This window comes from Rhinoraja longicauda, chromosome 7 (genome assembly GCF_053455715.1).
Source record: "Rhinoraja longicauda isolate Sanriku21f chromosome 7, sRhiLon1.1, whole genome shotgun sequence".
NCBI classification, from domain to species: Eukaryota; Metazoa; Chordata; class Chondrichthyes; order Rajiformes; family Arhynchobatidae; genus Rhinoraja; species Rhinoraja longicauda.
The window spans coordinates 46046350-46067609 of NC_135959.1; the positions used below are offsets into that span (position 1 = coordinate 46046350).

The 21260-nt window shown below is 42.1% G+C and overlaps 1 protein-coding gene across 1 annotated transcript; it reads left to right on the forward strand.

Moving 5' to 3' along the window:
- Window positions 1–441: 441 nt before the first annotated feature.
- ska3 (spindle and kinetochore associated complex subunit 3) lies at window positions 442–21039 on the forward strand. Its single transcript, XM_078402435.1, has 10 exons — window positions 442–569; window positions 2379–2494; window positions 4742–4806; window positions 8002–8167; window positions 12076–12499; window positions 13097–13197; window positions 14734–14897; window positions 16957–17181; window positions 18850–18970; window positions 19819–21039. The coding sequence occupies exons 2-9, from the start codon at window positions 2395–2397 to the stop codon at window positions 18928–18930; spliced, it is 1326 nt and encodes a 441-aa protein (XP_078258561.1). The 5' UTR covers window positions 442–569; window positions 2379–2394; the 3' UTR covers window positions 18931–18970; window positions 19819–21039.
- The last annotated feature ends 221 nt before the right edge of the window (window positions 21040–21260 follow it).

A 21260-nucleotide genomic window follows, 5' to 3' on the forward strand; every position in this document is an offset into this window, starting at 1 on the left:
ATGCAGTCGTCGATGTAGCGGAGGTAGTGTTCGGGGATGGGTCCAGTGTACGTCCGGAACTGGGATTGTTCGACGTACCCGACAAAGAGGCAGGCATAGCTCGGGCCCCTGCGAATGTTTGAACAGGTTTGAAGAGTCCCGACCCGAAACGACACCTCCCCTTTTTCTCCAGGGATGCTGCCTGACCCGCTGTTACTCCAGCACTTTGTGTTTTTCGCCAGAGATGCTGTCTGACCTGCTGGGTTACTCCAGCATTCTGTGTGTCTATCTTCAGAGATGCCGCCTGACCCGCTGAGATACTCCAGCACTCTGTGTGATTTTGTGCATTAACCAGCATCTGCAGTTCTTTATTATGAGCGGTTGCTTGCAGATCCCCGCCGGCCCGCCTGGGTGCGCTGCAGACGCCCTCGGGGAGAGACCGGGGCTGTTGGACGGGCGGCGCATGCGCGGTCCTCGAGCCGTTTCAACCGCCCGTCGACGGTGCGCGCGAAATTCAAACGGATCGCGCGCGCGGAAGCGGTGCCGCCAGGGTGGCCGTTCAGCCGCTTAGAAACGAAACACTCTCACCTGTGAGTCATTGTTTACGGGGTTTTATTTTTACTAAACAGATTTTTTTTTTTAAATTACGGTGGAAATAGGCCTTCCGGGGATTTACAGCTGCGTTGAGGATCGAACCCGCTGCACCCGATGGCCCAGTCCTGGCTGCGTCTTGGTCGCCGGGCCCTCCGTGCAGCCGCAAGACATCATTGCTGCACCTTTTTAGTTTGGTTTAGAGACAGGGGTGTGTTAGAGACAGGGGTGTGTTATTACCGTTTGTCCCCAAACTGAACAATGAAATTCTTACTTGCAGCGGCTCAACAGACATGCAAACACATCACTAAGAGCAGAATGCCACTTTCCTGCTTTCTCCCCGTAACCTTTGACGCCCTTACTAATCGAGAGGACACCATAATAAACACAGTGGCGCAGCGGTACACACAAGAACAGGAGGGTCCAGGACTGTATATTCCAACTAGTGAAAGTAACTAGAATTGTACAAGCCTTAGGAAGATATGCAGAATGATATTCATTATTCGTCAACACACAGAACATAAGGACAGCTTTGTTGGAAGTAAATAATGTTGGGAAGGTCTTACTGGAGAACACCCTGCAGTTTTGTTCATATTACTGAAGCATTATGGGAACAATGCGGAGGTATAGTTAATGCATTGCCAGGCCGAGAGGTTTTCAACTGTGGGAAAGTATTGTAATGTTTTTATGGAGTCATACAGCATGAAACAGGCCCTTCAGCCCAACACATTCATGTTGACCAAGATGCCCTATCTAAGCTTGTCCCATTTGGCCCATATCCCTCTTAATCTTTCCTATCCATGTATTTGTCCAAATGTCTTTTAAATGTTACTAGACCAAGTGGGCCCAAACCTCCTGCATTGGTGCAGCGCCCTCTCCTCCCCTCCCCGCCATTCCTCCCCCTCCCTCCTCTCCCCCATCCCTCCTCTCCCCCATCCCTCCTCTCCCCCATCCCTCCTCTCCCCCATCCCTCCTCCCTCTCTACCTCCCCTCTCTCTACCTCCCTCTCCCTCCCCCCACCCTCCTTAGGAGATAGATTTAAACTTTAAAATGTGAAAAACTTTAAAAATATAACACCGATTTCAATGAAACTTCTTCCATTAGCACCAAAGGGACGACGGAGAATAAAGTGGGCCTAAAATGGTTGCGCTATCGTGTACCGTTTTGGCTGTAGTTCAGGAACAAACAAACGAGAGTTTTAGTATATAGATTATAGTACTGGCTTCAACTACCTCCTCTGACAGCTTGTTCCATATTCCCACCACCCTCTGAAAATGGGAGATATCGGAAGTTGATCAATCCCTCCAACCGTCACATTGCATTTGACAGTCAGAATCTCTTCAAAATTCCTGTCTGAATTCTCTGGGAATTCCCTGTCGCGTTTAAAAATTGACCATCGCCTGTGTGGAGATGGCACAGAATTTATGTTATATTGGCATTATGCTTGAATTCTTTGGAGAAAAACCACTTAAATGGCACAGTGGTAGAATTGTTGCCATACAGTGCCAAAGACCCGCGTTCAATCCTGACTACTGGTGCTGTCTGTACGTTCTCCCGTGACAGTGGGTTTTCTCCGGGTGCTCCGGTTTCTTCCCATACACCATAGAGGTTTGTAGGTTAATTGGCTTTGGTATAATTGGAAATTGTCCAGTTGTTCGGTGCGGACTCGGTCGGCTGAAGTGGGTGTTTCCGCACTGTATCTCTATTGTCTAAAATTCTGATGGCTGAGTCTGAAGTGGAGAAGGCAGCATGATTGCATGTATCCATTTGAAAATAACCAAACTTATGTTTTTAATTTTCTTTCGTAGTTTGCTTTGAACCAGGATGGATGTTGCAGCTAATTTCTTCACCAAGTTAAGAATACTTGCAATAAATTTGGAGAAAGAGATCAAATATTTGGACCATGCTTTGAATCATGAATATGGTAAGCAAGTTAATTAATACTTTGCAGTGCAGTTTCAAAGATGAATTTCTCTTTTCTACTGAAACGACATAAGAACTAAAACTTATAAATGTCCATCATCTATGCATTTGTTGTCCCATATACACTCTTTTTAAAATGCTGAGTAAAGACAAGTTAGACGAGACTGGTAGATGATTATCATTTAGTTTAATATAAATAAGACACAGGACATTCATTTTATGATGTTAACCATTCCAATGGTTACAGCAGTATGAATGAGGAGCTGGAGTAGGCCACGCACCCTATGAAACTGCTGCAGTATTCATTAAGATCACAACTGATCTGTTCGTAGCCTCAATTCCACACTTCTACCAATCCCTGGAAAACGTCGGCTTATGTCGCTCTCGATTCTACCTATCTTGAGTAGAGAGCAAGAGTCATGAAAAGTTTTATGTAACTGATCCTCAATTTCCCTAGCAATAAATGATGTCAATAGTGTTTAATTATGATATACACTGGGAACAGAACAATGAAATGATGTTCTGTGAGGTTTCCTAATTATGTGCTGTACCTATACACCAGCCTTTTGCAAATTGTATACAAAGCCACCCATATCCTTCTGCAATGCTGAGCTCTTCAAGCACTTGCCATGTAGTTATGATGTAGAATTGTTATTATTCTGGCAGAATGGGCTTTTTTTTTCTAGGTTATATTCCATTTGCCAGTTCTTAATCAATCTGTGTAACCTATCCATGTCTCCTTTCCTCTGACTGTTCTACCTTTGTGTCGACAATAAATTTCCCATCCATATCATCAGCATCTTCACCTAAATTATATTGATTCTGACCGGTTGAGTCTAGTTTAGCTTAGATACACCGTGAAAACAGGCCCTTCAGCCCACCAAGTCCAGGCCGGCCAACGATCATCTGTATATTAGCTCTATTCTACATTCTCGGCACAATTTACAGAGACCAATTAACCTACAAACCTGCATGTGATTGGAATGAGGTAGGAAACGGGAGCACCCGGGGAATACCCATGCGGTCCTAGGGAGAACGTACAAACTCCATACAGACAGCACCCGTAGTCAAAATCGAACCCGGGTCTCTGGCGCTGTGAGGCAGCAGCTCTACTGCTGCGCCACTGCCACCCCTATGTCCCGAGCGCACAACTAATTACAACTGCCAACTAACCTATCTTCAACCATAGACACAAAAAGCTGGAGTAACTCAGCGGGACAGACAGCATCTCTGGAGAGAAGGAATGGGTGGTGTTTCGGGTCGAGACCCTTCTTCAAACCAGTCTGAAGAAGGGTCTCGACCCGAAATGTTACCCATTTCTTCTCTCCAGAGATGCTGCCTGTCCCGCTGAATTACTCCAGGTTTTTGTGTCTATCATCGGATTAAACCAGCATCTGCAGTTCCTTCTTACACATCTTCAACCGTGCCAGCGTGAGCTTTTATTCTTCATGATATTGTTTGATGTGGCACCTTATGAAGAGCTCTCTGCAAATTGATGTATAGTAAATCGATGTTTCTTCTTCATCCACAACACATTACAACTTCAAAGAATTCCAGCAAATTGGTCTAATGTGACTTCCCTTTCACAAAACCAAATTATAGCATTCAATAACTTCAAGCAGGTTGCTAGTGACACATGCTAAGCCAACGGGCCTGAAGTTTCTTGCTTTTGGGGTGCCTCCCTTTTTTGAATAAAGTATGGATTTGTGGGATACTGAAAGAAATGTAATGCAACCTTTTTAGAAAGATGGCATTTTAGAAAATTAAAACCAACATATCACCTATTCCATTAGCTATCTCATTTAAAACACAATGATGAAGTCCATCTGGATCTGGGTATCTTGACAGACTCGCAGCTATTCACGAGGCGTAACATATCTTTAATATTGAAGACTGATAGGATCTTTAATCATCTGTCATCTCCTAATTTGCCTTCATTAATTCTCTTAGCTTTCTGTAAGACCAAAGGTCTCTGTCATATTAAATATCTATCAACATTTTCTACTTATTTTTATATTTGTAACTAACTTTATCTGCATTCTTTCATTCTTCACTAATGATTTAATCATCCTTTGTCTTATTATATCCTACCCAATCTTCTGCAATTATTTATTTTGTCTTTAAGTTTGTGCTACAGAGGGATGTTGAGCTCCCTTTTTTCCAGGGTGGTGCACTATATTGTGGCTTCTGCTTTGAATTTACTCAAATCTGCCAAAAAAAACTAACATTTTCTTTCTATCCCATGAAGATCATGAAGAAACTGCTCCCAAAAAGATCCTTCATGAATTACATTCTGAAGTTAGAAATATTAAGGTAAATATTAAATTATGCATACATTCCAACAGTCGATTGACTATGTTGGAAGCTTCACTTCTATTTCTAACTATGTGATTGAAATTCATCCATTACATCTTAAGTAGTTTCTAACTGCATTGCCCCATATCTTTTAAATTGGCCAACCAGAAGACAAATTATTTTAAAACTTCGTATCTTCCCGCTGCTGTGAGATTGCACAACCAGCGCTACTCCCAGCAGACCGAGTCAACAGACCAGTTAACAGTAACAGTTTAAAAAAACACAGTAAATGATGACAGTTATCCTCATCTTTATTTTTATTTATAATGAATGTCTCTTGCTATCCACTTTGCTGCTGTAACACTGCATATTTCCCCAGTGTGGGACAAGTAAAGGAATATATTATTATTATATTATTATTCATTACTGCAGTTAATTATTTGAGCCTTACAGCAGTTCTGATTCTTACAATTTGCAGATGACGATCAGGGTTTCAAATGTGCAGCAGTTTCAGAAATATTTTTGAACTGGTTTGAATAAACTAATATATATCTTTCACTTCGAGAAAATCACTACAAAGCCCAATGGAGCTATTAGTTTGTTGAATATTTGCATATTAATGTGAATTATTTTGTATGTACAAAACTTATTTATGCTGTATTTTATGATCTGGGTATTGCTTATTGCTCATCCCGAATAGCCTTTGAAGTACGTTGTGGTAAGTTGTTATCTTTACCTGTTTGTCCTTCATCTTTGCGGAATCTAAATACCCGATTGCTGTTGGGGAGGGATTTAGACCACTGAATGATGAAGGGATGGTGATGGTATCCGCATATATTTGAAGCCTTTGGACTCCTTAGAGGTAGAGATGTGGCTTTGGGAGGTATTTTTGGAGCAACCTAGGCAAGTGCATTTTCTTGGAATTCCACAGATTTACAACTCTCTGACTGAAAAAGTTTTTCCTCATCTCCGTTCTAAATGGCCTACCCCTTATTCTTAAACTGTGGCCCCTGGTTCTCGACTCCCCCAACATTAGGAACATATTTCCTGCCTCTAACATGTCCAACCCCTTAATAATCTTATATGTTTCGATAAGATCCCCTCTCATCCTTCTAAATTCCAGTATATACAAGCCTAATCGCTCCAGTCTTTCAACATACGACAGTCCCGCCATTCCGGGAATTAACCTAGTAAACCTACACTGCACGCCCTCAACAGCAAGAATATCCCTCCTCAAATTTGGAGACCAAAACTGCACACAGTACTCCAGGTGTGGTCTCACTAGGGCCCTGTACAACTGCAGAAGGACCTCTTTGCTCCTATACTCAACTCCTCTTGTTATGAAGGCCAACATTCCATTGGCTTTCTTCACTGCCTGCTGTACCTGCATGCTTCCTTTCAGTGACTGATGCACTAGGACACCCAGATCTCGTAGTACGTCCCCTTTTCCTAACTTGACACCATTCAGATAATAATCTGTCTTCCTATTCTTACCACCAAAGTGGATAACCTCACACTTATCCACATTAAACTGCATCTGCCATGCATCCGCCCACTCACACAACCTGTCCAAGTCACCCTGCAACCTCATAGCATCTTCCTCACCACCCAACTTTGTATCATCTGCAAATTTGCTAATGGTACTTTTAATCCCTTCATCCAAGTCCTGGATGGTGTTGAGTTTCTTGGGTTTTGTTGGAGCCCCATTTATTCAGTCACAATTGTGACTTGTGCCTTGTAGATGGTACAAAGGCTTTGAGCTGTCAGTGCATGAGCCACTTGCCACAGGATTAGTGTGACAAAGATTGAGTTTCTGGCCAATGGTCACCTTCAGGATGTTGAAAGAGGGGGGACTTGATGATGGATGTCAGGTGCAGCGGTTATACTGTCCTGATGGAGATGGGATTGCCCAGCAATTTTTACAGCAGTATTGTGCCTTACAACCTATATACAAGCAGGAATGTGCTGCTTAATTTGTTGAGAAGTGCTGAATGAAACCATCAGCAAACGTCCCCACATCTGAACTGGTGATTAAAGTAAGGCATTGTTGAAGCTGCTGCAGATGGTTAGGCCAAAGTCTCCTGTCATGAGGACTTCTGAAAATGGCATCCTGGGCGAGGCTGATTAATCTCCACAGCCATCTTCCTTTGTGTGATGCTCCAAACATCAGAGTGCTCATCTCTTGGCGCACGTGAACTCTGGTTTTACCAAGGCTCCTTGATTTCACGTTTGGTCAAATGCTGCTTTGAATGAGCTCATTGGTCTGTGTTAATGCGAGTATTCCAGGCAAAATCCAAATTGGGCATCAGAGATCATGTAATTGAAGGATAATGACTACCTGATGGCACTAGCGAAGACTCTTTTAATTACTTTGCTAATGGTTGAAAGTACACTGGATGATGGTTAGCCAGATTGGACTTGTCCTACTTTCTGTGAACAAGATGCACGGGCAGTTTTCTACGTTGGGTAGATGTCAATGTTGCCATTGCACGTAGCAGTTTGGATGAGATAGGGCAGAGCCTGGAGACCAAGTTTTCAATATTTTAGCGAGGCCATTATCTGGTCTTATATCCATTGTTGCATCCAGTACTGCTCTGGATGAGAATTGGTATGTTCTTAGAATCATTGATAATGGATATGTCCTTGGAGCTGCCGCCTCCCGTTAACTGTTTGATTGTTCATTGCACTGATGGCTAGATGTGGCAGAACTGTACATCTTGCTCTGTTGATTGTGTAATCACATTGCTCTGTTTTTGTTATGTCTGTTATGCAGATGTTAGAACTTTTCCAGATTGGTACTTTATTTTTAAGTGCTGTGGATGTGGCTCTGTTAATGCCTTTTGACACTCCTAATTCAACTAGAGTTGTCCCCTAACTTGCTTGTTATGTAAGGCCATGAGGTTATAAATCCTGGTGGTGTACATTACCCCTGTTGCTGATGGTCCATTGTACTGCAATATTCTGTATGTCCCATTTAGCTAAGTTGTAATGCCACACAACATGACTGGGAGTGTCATTGATAGGTGATCTGAAAGGGATGAGAGATGGTAATACACATGATTGCAGGTGCTGGAATCTTAAGCAAAAAACAAAGCGCTGAAGGAACTCAGCGGGTTAAACAGCATGTGTGGAGGGAATGAACAGATGTTTTGGGTCGGGTCAATGGAATTCAACATAATACCTTTTGTACACTTTTTTGTTTCCCCTTCAAAGGCAGATCTTCACAAAAAAATAGAAACTCTTGAAACAGAACACACAGAGAACGGTGTATTACTCAGAGCCTTCCAGACACTGCACCAGAAGAATAGTGCAGACCTTAAAGAAATTGAAGAACACTTTCAGAATTATGGATATGAGTCCTTGCATAAAAAAGATGAAGGTATATGAAGAAATAACAATGTGATTTGAATTTAACACATCTGATGATTGATGAACACTTTTTGTATTACACGGGACAAAATAGTTATAACACGATTTCTATTGGGAACTGGAGAACCACCTAAATGTTACTTTGCAAATTGACAAACAGAAAATAACTGCCCTGGAAAAAGCAGGCTAGGAAACTGAAACTGTTTCCACCTAAACCACCCTGCCCTCTCGGTAATCAGACATTATTGTCTTTTAAAAATGCTGGTGGTTTCACCACATGTGACCATTGCAATTGACAAGAATGCTTCCATTGATATTTGTGCCAGTCAAGTCAAGTTTATTTGTCACATGCACATACACGATGTGCAGTGAAATGAAAGTGGCAATGCCTGTGGATTGTGCACAAAAAAGAATTACAGTTACAGCATATAAATACAGTTAATACAGAGAAGACAAAAATTAGTCCCTGGAGTTATAAAAGTTAACAGTCCTGATGGCCTGTGGGAAGAAACTCCGTCTCATCCTCTCCGTTTTCACAGCGTGACAGCGGAGGCGTTTGCCTGACCGTAGCAGCTGGAACAGTCCATTGCTGGGATGGCAGGGGTCCCTCATAATCTTGCTTGCTCTCGATCTATACCTCCTGATGTATAGGTCCTGCAGGGGGGCGAGTGTACTTCCCATGGTGCGTTCTGCCGAACGCACTACTCTCTGCAGGGCCATCCTGCCCTGGGCAGAGCTGTTCCCAAACCAGACTGTAATGTTGCCGGACAGGATGCTCTCTACAGCCCCAGAGTAGAAGCAATGAAGGATCCTCGGAGACACTGAATTTCCTCAGCTTTCTAAGGTGGTAAAGGCGCTGCTTTGCCTTACCCACCAGTGCGGCAATGTGCGTTGCCCATGTCAGATCCTCTTTGATGTGGACTCCCAAGTATTTAAAAATGCTCACCCTATCCACAGTAGACCCATTTATCTCCAGTGGCGTGCATGTCCTTGGATGTTGAGCCCTTCTAAAGTCCACAATCAGCTCCTTCGTTTTTGTGACATTCAAGAGGAAGCTATTGTTCTGACACCAGAGTGCCAGATCAGCCACCTCCTCCCGGTAGACCTTCTCATCGTTGTCGGAGATCCGGCCCACCACCACAGTGTCATCAGCAAACTTGCTGATGGAGTTGGAGCTGAACCTGGCCACACAGTCATGTGTGTACAGGGAGTACAGTAGGGGGCTAAGGACGCAACCCTGGGGGGATCCTATGTTCAGAGTGAGGGGGCTAGATGTGTGTTCGCCCATCCTGACCACTTGGGGCCTGGCGGTGAGAAAGTCCAGGACCCAGGCACACCGAGGGGTGCTAAGCCCCAGTTCCAGCAGCTTCTCAGCCAGTCTGCTGGGGACTATTGTGTTGAAAGCTGAACTAAAGTCAATGAACAGCATCCTCACATAGCCCCCCTTCTGGCTGTCCAGATGAGAGAGAGCGGTGTGCAGAACCTGGGAGACTGCATCATCCGTGGACCTGTTCGGACGGTATGCGAACTGTAGTGGGTCCATGTTGCGAGGAAGGAGGGCACAGATGTGCTTCTTGATTAGTCTCTCGAAGCATTTCATGACAACCGAGGTGAGGGCCACCGGTCGGTAGCCATTTAAACAAGCTGGAGAGGCATTCTTTGGCACCAGTACAATAATGGATCTTTTGAAGCATGCAGGGATCACGGATTTTGCCAAGGAGAGGTTAAATATTGTGGTGAGCACTGAAGCAAGCTGAGTAGCACAAGACTTTAGTACTCGCGCAGCTATACCATCTGGGCCTCCAGCTTTCCTCGTGTTCACACGTGTCAGAGCCCTCCTCACGTCATGCTCGGACACCGAGAATGTGTGCACATCCCCAGCGGTGGGTCCCCCTCCAGCCTCGCTAGTCAGCGCCCTGTCGGTGTTGTTTTTAGACGGCGAGCTAGGGGTGATGTTACCCGTCTCCAACCGTGCATAAAAAGAGTTCAGGTCATCAGTTAAGGAGGAGCCGGCACTTCCGGTTAAGGGGGTGCTGGACCGGTAGCTAGTTATAGTGCGTAGCCCCTGCCAAAGGCGTCTGGTGTCCTGCTGCTCCATCTGTGACTCCATCCTGTCCCGGTACCTCCTTTTTGCGTCCTTCCAATGAGCCACCATTAAATAAACCATGTAGCAAACTACCTTCAGATTTTTAGCACCATTAAAAAGACCTTTATTTTTGAAAATACTTTAGGAAAAATAATTGGTATGAGTCTGAAACTCTAGCCCCGAACCCCCTTTATCCCATTCACACAGTTGTGCTTATAATGTGCTTTTTTTATAATCAACAAGGGGTTTAGCATTAATCCCCGCCATACATCACTGGCGAAAGACCTCCATATAACCATATAACAACTACAGCACGGAAACAGGCCCGTTCGGCCCTACCAGTCCACGCCGACCACTCTCTCTGACCTAGTCTCATCTACCTGCTCTCAGACCAAAACCCTCTAATCCCCTCTTATCCATATACCTATCCAATTTACTCTTAAATAATAAAATCGAGCCTGCCTCCACCACTTCCACCGGAAGCCCATTCCATACAGCCACCACCCTCTGAGTAAAGAAGTTACCCCTCATGTTACCCCTAAACTTTTGTCCCTCAATTCTGAAGCTATGTCCCCTTGTTGGAATCTTCCCCACTCTCAAAGGGAAAAGCCTACCCACGTCAACTCTGTCCGTCCCTCTTAAAATTTAAAAAACCTCCAATCGGGAAAGATTTGTAGGAAAATAACTGCAGATGCTGGTTTAAATCGAAGGTAGACACAAAATGCTGGAGTAACTCAGCGGGTCAGGCAGCATCTCAGGAGAGAAGGAATGGGTGACGTTTCGGGTCGAGACCCTTCACTCTGATGTCAGGGGAGGGGCGGGACAAAGATAGGATGTAGTAGGAGACAGGAAGACAGTGGGAGAACTGGGAAGGGGGAGGGGAAAGAGAGGGACAGAGGAACTATCTGAAGTTAGAGAAGTCAATGTTTATACCGCTGGGGTGTAAGCTGCCCAAGCGAAATATGAGATGCTGATCCTCCAATTTGCGCTGGGCCTCACTATGACAATGGAGGAGGCCTATGACAGAAAGGTCAGACTGGGAGTGGGGAGTTGAAGTGCTGAGCCACCGGGAGATCAGGTTGGTTAAGGCGGACTGAGCGAAGGTGTTGAGCGAAACGATCACAGAGCCTGCGTTTGGTCTCGCCAATGTAGAGAAGTTGACGTCCGGAACAGCGGATACAATAGATGAGGTTGGAGGAGGTGCAGGTGAACCTCTGCCTCACCTGGAAAGACTGTTTGGGTCCTTGGATGGAGTCGAGGGGGGAGGTAAAGGGACAGGTGTTTCATCTCCTGCGGTTGCAGGGAAAAGTACCTGGGGAGGGGGTGGTTTGGATGGGAATGGACGAGTGGACCAGGGAGTTACGGAGGGAACGGTCTCAGCGGAAAGCAGAAAGGGGTGGAGATGTGGCCAGTAGTGGGATCCCGTTGGAGGTGACGGAAATGTTGGAGGATAATTTGTTGTATACGATGGTGACGGAGTGGAAGGTGAGGACAAGGGGGACTCTACCCTTGTTACGAATGGGGGGAGGGGGGCAAGAGTGGAGCTGCGGGATATAGAGGAGAGCCTCATCTATAAGAAAGCATCAGCACTTCCCTCTGCCTCCCATCATCAAAGTATTTGGGCAATGTTCATGAAAAGTGGTGGTTAAATCTTCAGACTGTTTATAATGCTATAGTGCAATGTTAATTGCAGTTGAATAATTTAGTCAATGATATGGGAGGGTATCTTACGCCTGGTTGAATGAGATGTTCTGAGGATGAGCCTCATTGCCTTGAAGCAAAGGAAAGTAGGCAATATCCAAATAAAATGCACTTATGTTTCCTCTTCCAAGAACCACAGATGAAATCCATGGAAACTGAAGTGGCTGAAAATGCTGGACCTGAGCCTGAACCACAACATGAAGAAGTTAATACTCCGCAGTGTGAGAAGCCTTCGCTGACTGACCATTTGCGTACCCCACAACTTGGAGATTTTGGACTTGGTCATTTAATGTTTCAAAGTGTTTGGGGAGTGCCAGAGTGTACCCTGCCTTCAGATCCTAAAATGGCTCAGGAATTCCCTGGAAACTATGATGTGCATTCTTCCAAATGTCAAGATCCAGTTTGGCCAAAAACACCAAAGCGCACATTGCAGCTGGGTGATGAGATGCTCCTTACTCCCAAGATGGAAAATTTTGAAATTGGTGAACATACAGGCTGTGTAAATGATTTTACCTTGGCTCTGTACAATAAACGTGATCAACTGAAGAACAACAAGTAACGTATAAACATTTTCCAAAGAAAAAGTCCTTCAATTTTGTGTATTCTATTTCCAAAGAACTATGTAATTTTCAAAAATGAATCAATAATAATTTATTTATATCTGATTTTTAGAAATGGATCATTAGTGAGGATTCTACACCAAACCTAACAGTAAACCTAAGGTTACTAAGGTTCAAACAGAATTTATATACTTAAGGATTTATTGTGAATTTACTGTTTACAATAATAACTATTGCAGTCTTAACTTCTGCAATGAACATTAAACCTTTATGCAGTTTTTAATCTGTTTTATTCCTTTGGCAGAACAGATTTAAGATAAGCATTCATAACACCTAAACTTGACAGAAATGGTTTTATCTCCAGTCCATAATGTCCTTAGCAGTGCTAGTGAATGGTTCAGAGTAACTTCATTTCTCAGCACATGTAACTCTGAAATTAAGGAGGAAAAAAAAGTTTCATATCTTCCTCAGACAGAATTTTTGTGTTAATGAACATCATTTGTCACTACTTCAATCTTTAAAGATACGTGTTTCTCTATTTTTCTTCCTTCCATTGTCTTCTCCCCACCATCCCAAAACCAATGGGTTCCAGTGGTAATCCCTCATCTACAGCAGAAGATTTTCCACCAAAACCCTCTTCATCAGAACAGATTGTAAGGGATGGTTTTGTGCCTTGTATGTCAATGCCTGACGGTAAGTAAGAGGGGTGGGAGATGAGTGGGAGGAGGTGGGGAAAGGGCATGGTCAGAGAAATGTGTACGCAAGGGGGAGGACAAAAAAAGAGAAAGGGAGAGGCAGGGGTATTACTTGAATTTGGAGAATCCAGTGTTCACACGGTTGTGTTATTGGCTATCCAACGAGATCTGGGTGTCCTAGTGCATCAGTCAATGAAAGGAAGCATGCAGGTACAGCAGGCAGTGAAGAAAGCCAATGGAATGTTGGCCTTCGTAACAAGAGGAGTTGAATATAGGAGCAAAGAGGTCCTTCTACAGTTGTACCGGGCCCTGGTGAGACCGCACCTGGAGTACTGTGTGCAGTTCTGGTCTCCAAATTTGAGGAAGGATATTCTTGCTATGGAGGGCGTGCAGCGTAGGTTCACTAGGTTAATTCCCGGAATGGCTGGACTGTCGTATGTTGAAAGGCTGGAGCGATTGGGCTTGTATACACTGGAATTTATACGGATGAGGGGGGATCTTATTGAAGCATATAAGATAATTAGGGGATTGGACACATTAGAGGCAGGAAACATGTTCCCAATGTTGGGGGAGTCCAGAACAAGGGGCCACAGTTTAAGAATAAGGGGTAGGCCATTTAGAACGGAGATGAGGAAGAACTTTTTCAGTCAGAGAGTGGTGAAGGTGTGGAATTCTCTGCCTCAGAAGGCAGTGGAGGCCAGTTCGTTGGATGCTTTCAAGAGAGAGCTGGATAGAGCTCTTAAGGATAGCGGAGTGAGGGGGTATGGGGAGAAGGCAGGAACGGGGTACTGATTGAGTGTGATCAGCCATGATCGCATTGAATGGCGGTGCTGGCTCGAAGGGCTGAATGGCCTACTCCTGCACCTATTGTCTATTCAAGCACAATGTGAGGTGCTGTTCTTCGAGTTTGTATGCAGCCTCACTATGATAATGGAGTCGGCCAAGGACAGAGAGGTCGGTAAGGAAAGGGTAGTTAAAATGGCTGGCAACCGGAAGCTACGCAGGCCTTGTTCAGACCACATGTTTGGTGAAACGTTTGCCTAGATTATGCTTGGTCTCTCAGATGTAGAGACCAGATCGGGAGCATCGAATGCAATGGTCAAAGTTGGAAGAGATGCAGGTGAACCTGTCTCACCTGGAAGGACTGTTGGTGTCCCTGGATGGACGTGAGAGAGGTGTTGGGTCAAATGTTACATCTGCAATTGAAGGGGAAAGTGCTTGGGGAGGGATGGGTGAACTAATGAATTGCGGAGAGTGTGGTGTCTGTGCAATGCAGTGTGGACAGGAAGATGTGACTGGTGGTGTGATCGGGTTGAAGGTGGCGTAAATGTTGGAGAAAGGTGTGTTGGATGCGGAGGTACTTCCACTCAAATCCATTAGAATTCTTTCCTTCTGTTCATTCATGATGTGGTACTCCAGTTTGAGTTTCAAATACTGCGTTCTAAGTGTATATAAAGTAAATATAACATAAGTGTATATAAGTAAATATAACAGTCCTGCCTTGAAATGTCATTATATCTTCATATTTTGGCAGATATGTTGAATTCTCCTTTGCCTCCTGTGTTCTGCACACCTGGTCTGAAAGTACACCAAGATAACTCGAAGGTTTCAGTGGACGAAATAAGAAGATCCAATGGTTCAATTCCTTCACCGGCTCTACCAAATTTTGAAACACCCTGGTTAAAAAAGCAATCTATTGTGAGTATGATATTCTGCCTAATGCAAAGTAGCTATACAAGCATATGTGCTCATTTTGTTTAGCAAATCTGCAATTCATGGATAATACTAATTAATTTTTTGTTGTGCTTGTTAGTTAGACACATAAATTCTATCAGCATTCTGCAATTACCTTTCTTAATCCTGATTTTGAAAAAAAAAATCTTTGTATCTGACTGACTTTGTATTGCTTGGATCTCAGGAAATAAAACCACTGAGACTTTCAAAAATTGTCACAAACTTGCCAATATATAGATGTCCATTATTTCACGTTTATTTTTATCAGCATGTTTTATACTGTCATGAATGCAATCTTAAAACTGTACATGTCTATGCTGGGGCAGCTTACACCCCAGCGGTATGAATATTTTCCCTAACTTCAAGTAACTCTTGCCTTCCCTCTCTCTATGCTTCCCCCCTTCCCAGTTCTCCAACTAGTTTGACTATCCTTATTTACATTTTATCTGTTTGCTTTGTTGTTACCTTCTCCAAGCTAACAATGATCTACTCTACACCTTCCTTGATCTACTTCTCTGTCTCGTTTTCACACCTTACACCTCCTTATCTCTGTTATCCCCCTGACTCAGTCTGAAGAAGGGTCTCGACCCGAAACATCACCCATTCCTTCTATCCAGAGATGCTGCTTGTCCCACTGAGTTACTCCAGCATTTTGTGTCTATCTTCGGTTTAAACCAGAATCTGCAGTTCCTTCGTTAAACTGGAATCTCTATCCTGACTTCATTGTTGAAATCCAATATAGTGTATTAATGTTCTAATATTCCCATTTTTAAGAAAATCGATAAATGATATTCTGAAGTGGCAGTTGCCAATAAGCTGACTGTCAATTCTCTCTTTGAATTCTGTAGTAACTGTTTCAGACCCAGTTACAACCTACGTACAGCTAGAGACAAAATAATGTGGTTTGGATATGACTGACTTTCCAAGGCAACAGTGGCACAGCTGGTACAGATGCTGCTTCACAGCTCCAGAGACCGAGGTTCGAAACTTACCTTGGGTGCTTTTGCGTGGATCTTGCACGTTCTCTCTGTGGGCTTCCTCTAGGTGCTCTGGTGTCCTCCCACATCCCAAAGACGTGCAGGATAATTGGACTCTGTAAATTGCCCTTGTGTGTAGGGAGTGGATGCGAAGGTGGGATTACATTGAATCTAGTGTGAACGGTTGATCGATTGGTCAGTGTGGACTCGGTGGGCCAAAGGGCCTATTTCCATGCTCTGTCCCTAAAACTCATTGGACATTTGGAGTTTTTTTCCTTGCTTTCTGATGTGCTGTATGTGAGAAATGAGATTGACTGAGATTGCTCTAAGACTCGGCGTAGACTCAAAGGACTGAATGATCACTTGGCCATAACAAATTCTTCAATGTGATTAGCCACTCAACTGGCTCGGTTATACCACAGCTTCTGAGAGAGGGATCTTGGAAATGAACAGCACAAGACATTTGAAAAGGGAAAGCACTTGCCACATAGGACCTTTGTTTGGAACTTTTTTCTAGATCAGTGGCTTTGCTATTTTCTGGGTCACTCCAAAATGGGCTTCCCTTACCTTTGTATCCACGGGGCTGTTTTTCATAGTACCTCTATTACTCTTACCATCTGAAATTTGTATTGTTGTTCACTCTATGTTTGCATGGTAAATTTAATGTTGTCAAATTATTGAAGAATTCATTTTCTTGTGAAAACGCAATGTGGACAATAGCACACTACGAGATCACTGCATTGAGCATCAAAGCAGTAGGATGTAAAATTGCTGTACCTTCCTAGCGCTTCCCACATTACCCCATGGTCCACACACAATACCTGCACTTTGAAATGGATTAGGGAAGTGAAATTAAAGAACCCACTTGTCCCTGAGCTTCACATAGCCAAAAGCATAAATGAATTTTGCATTTTTGGGTACCAATGAAAAGAAAAGTGTACGATAGGCAATCTCACCTAGAAAAGTGGTTAATATTACTCAGCTGAATTAAGTAGAAACTCTTCAATGAGGAATTATTATATTTCATATTAAATCTTTTTCTGCAGTCTCAAAATTTAAAAAATGAGGGAACTAAAGCATGTATGCAAGAAGCATCAGAAGAGCTTGCTTTGGAAGAACCTCAGCTACTGCCTATGAGCTCCGAAAATTACTTTTTGAATGGATACACCAAATCACCAACGCCTCCACCAATGATGACTAACTATGAAATTCTTTTTGACACACCAAAGATCCCAGAAATGACCACCACAATTCCAAGTGATGTCCTTGAGGTTGGTTTTGTTTCTTTTCACTACTCATTGATGAGGCATGAGACAACATAAACGGGTCATATGTCCATGTTCTGATTTCAAACAGAGGCTCTCCAAAACTTGTGCACTTGCTAAAGGCCACAGTTAGTGCCATATCTAATTTATGGTGTCTTATTTTAGGAAATATTGAAACTTACTGATATATCATTATTATAAGAACATTTAAGAATGGGTTTTATACCATAATTGGTTTTGACAAATTGGTAATTACAACAAAACATAAGACATAAGAAGAAAAAGGGAGCCAGTGGGATTAAAAAATATATCTTTGGTATAGTAGTAAATATTATCCAATCTGACCATTACATTGTAAAGGCACAACTTTGGAAACAATGGGAAAAATGTAAAATCTTGAGATAGGAGAGTGGAACTAAGCTATGCCTTTACAACTCTACTTTGTCATCATCTACCTTTTGTAAACGGGGTTGCCAAAACATGCTGTTCCTGTTGATGCATATGTCAAGTTCTGTTCCCCCTTGAACCCAGTTCAGTAATATGTTGATGTAAAAATTCTTGACCTGGTTTTCAGATTTTTCAGCATAATTCGCAACAGCGTTCTGCATATCGCCAATTCTGGTTTCTCGCACATTCCGTCTTTTATTCTACTTTTAGTACTGTGTATTGCTTATAGAAATTGAAATGTTATGTTGCAGTTGTACAAGACATTGGTGAGGCCACATTTGGAATATTACGTTAAGTTTTGGTCACCCTGCTGTAGGAACAATGTCATCAAGATGGAAAGAGTGCAGAGAAAATGTACAAGGATGTTGCCAGGACTCAAGGGCCTGATCCAAAGAGAGAGGTTAGACAGGTTACAGCATTATCTCTTGGAGTTCAGGAGGCTGAGGGGTGATCTTGTAAAGGTGTTTAAAATCATGAGAGGAATAGATAAGGTGAATGCACCGTCTTTTTCCCCAGGGTAGGGGAATCAAGACCTAGAAGACGTAGGTTTAAGATAAGAAGGGAAAGATTTAACGGGAATCTGTAGGGAAACCTTTTCATGCATAGGGTGGTGGTTATATGGAACAGGTTGCTTGAGGAGTTGATCAGGTAGAATAACGGCATTTAAACGACATTAGTACGGTGCATGGATGGGAATGGTTTAGCACGATATGGGCCAAATGCAGGCAAATGAGACTAGCTTAGCTGGGGCATCTGGTTTGCATGAACAGGTTGTGCCAAAGGGCCTGTTTCCATACTCTAATTCTCAACTGTCATTGCCGACATCTGGAATTCCCTCCTTGAACCTTTCTATTTCTCAACCCCTCTCGGTAGTGCTCTCCTCAAGAGCTTCACTCTTTGATTTCAGTTTTGTTCATCAAATGTTTCCTTGTATGGCATTGTTAAATGTATTCAATATTTGTGCAAAGCATTTTAGGGTTGTTTTTATCTTTAAAACATTGTATAAATATGTAGCTGGTGTGGATTAAGCACTCAGACATCAAGCTGAGATTGATGGGTTAAATGGACACCCTGATTTTATCTATTTTAACATAATCATAATCTGTTCCGTAAAATTTAATGTCTATGCATTCAAGTAAGATGTGCAACTAAAATATATTACCATAGTTAAAATAAGTTTCTAATTTTTTTTGCCATAAAATATTAACCATACAATCTCTGTGCCAGATTATATCATCGTATGATGTGAATTTGAAGACTCCTTATGGGCATAAATCTCGCAAAGAGAATTTCATCCATTTAATGTAATGATTCTTGTAACAAGGAATAAATTTATGAAGGAAAATAGGTAAGCAGTTTGCATTTAAATGTGTTTTTTTATTTCTTTAACTGTCAAGAATTTTGATTCAGTACTGCAACTAACATGATTCAAGGCTGCACCTCATCAAAGAAAGTGTGATCCCTTTGATACAATGTATTCATTAAAGCTTTTTTTAGTAAAGATAAGTTAATCATAACAGATACTTCCATTACGACTGGAATTAAAGGACACTACTTGCCGTTTTCAAGGATGTAATCAATACAAGGTGTGAATGGGGACATCTGTGTTGCAAAAATACATACATGTTGAGCCTTTAATATTGTTATTTGATCCCACCTGGTTAATTCTCGTGTGTTTGGATTCAGCCACATATGTGATCTCTTCCAGTCCTGTGACCCTCTCAACCTACTTCATAGGAACTATCAACCAAATCAAAGATGCAAATGTTCACAAATGCACTTTCAGTTGAAGGGTATAATATTTTTAAACTATTTTATAGTAGATATTAAGAAACAAATTGTTTAGTAAGTATGCTCAACAGTCTGGATAATTTTCCAAGGAAGGCTCTGGCGGTAAAAATAGTTGTTCAGAGACGTTGATGGAAAGGTTGGTTTTTCAAAATCATCAAGACTGGCTTTTGGCTTAAAGTACTATTTTTCTTGTACCTTTTATCAGTGCTCAATAAATTTTGTATGGCAGCCATGCTACATAGTAAAGTTTAAGTGAATTGGAGTGATTGATAATATACTTTTGCACTGTGATTCTGCATTTTTATTCAATAGCCTTTCTTTGTGAGACTAATGGCTTAGCCGTGTACTTTTAGTAATGGGGGGGGGTAGGGAATCATTTTCTAATGATGTTTATATTTTTCCTAGAAAGTGACCTGTTTGTACATTTATGTTTTGGTGTGAAAAACTAAATGGAATAAAACATTGGATTAATTGGAAAATTCAGAACTGGACTAGAAGAGTGCTTCTGGAAGTAGAAAGCTCGGTACTGCTGATAAGCAGGCTCGATGCAACAACAGCTCCACATAGACTGAAGTGGTTCATATAAATAATAATGTAGAATAAATGTTCAGTTGTAATGAAGCACAGAGTTGTTTCCATACTTTCAATATATTTGTACGGGTATATTAAAGGCGTAATTAGGAATCACTTTAAACAGTAAAGCACAATATTTTTGAGGCTGGAGTAAAATGCGTTACTTAAGTGACTGATCTTGACATTCAGTATGTGATTATGCAAATGATCTAATTCCTAAATTCTAATGCTTTGGCCGTGATGATAGTTTGTGTAAAATTCTCCATTTTTATACATTAGTAAGATTTATATAAAATTAATTGATTTGTGTAGACTCTGATTGCATTAGGATTTCAGGCATTTGCTTTAATTGAAGAAACCCCAATTCAAACTCATTTCCATTTTGTCTTGTCTGCTAATCCAGTGCTTGTTTTGTTTGTTACCCATGTTGTATTTTTCTATTTATGCAATTGTTAATTAATGTGCTCGAGATTACTACATATTTTTAGCCTTTTTAAATGGCAACAGTTCCACCTTTTAAAAAGTTTGGTTTATGCTTATGGATGCTGGAGATTGATATTTTTCTCCCATATCTTCATGGGTACGTAACAAAATTGTAGCTTGAACATTTCCACTAATGGCTGTAATACTTGGCCTGCTTTTAAATATCATATGTAATGGAGAAGTTGTTGGGAGTTTAAACTACCTAGGTATGCTTTAATAAAATACAGTGCGTCAGGCTCCATTTCAGGCTGGGACCCTTTTCCTCAAGATTCCAACAGTTTCTTATGTCTCCTTGGCTTTGCTTCATTTTTGTTGTAATTTCAGCAATTGGCAGCACACATAAATAACTAATTAAGCTGGCTTAGTGCACGCTAAAAGAAAGATATTTTGCACAGTAGAACTAAGTATACCTATTCTTTTAGATAAGCTTAATGGAATCAAACCAAGACAATATCGTTTTATGAAAGCTTAGTTATACATACAAAACAGTTCTTACAAATGGCAGAACTAATTTCCCCTCTACTGCTTAGTAATAGTTCTCATCAGTTTTGTGTGCCTTTCATTTCCAACTATGGTTACCATACCAGGTCATGCTTGTGTACTTTCAGATTTACAGGCAAAATTGCCTTGTGCACATCTGCAAAAATTGAACCTTTCATAACCTGCAGCCAGCTTATAGTAGTTTCCTGCCATACTCAGTCACTATACAATCCTCAGCCTCACATATGCGCTGGACCGCTGGTTTCTGATCACTTTAACACTCCTGCCTTCTCTGACATGTTGATGGAATG

Coding starts and splice junctions, on each gene's coding strand:
- ska3 (XM_078402435.1), top strand. CDS start 2,395: ATGGATGTTGCAGCTAATTTCTTCACCAAGTTAAGAATACTTGCAATA. Junction 2,495..4,741: donor TGCTTTGAATCATGAATATG/GTAAGCAAGTTA, acceptor TATCCCATGAAG/ATCATGAAGAAACTGCTCCC. Junction 14,898..16,956: donor GGTTAAAAAAGCAATCTATT/GTGAGTATGATA, acceptor CTTTTTCTGCAG/TCTCAAAATTTAAAAAATGA.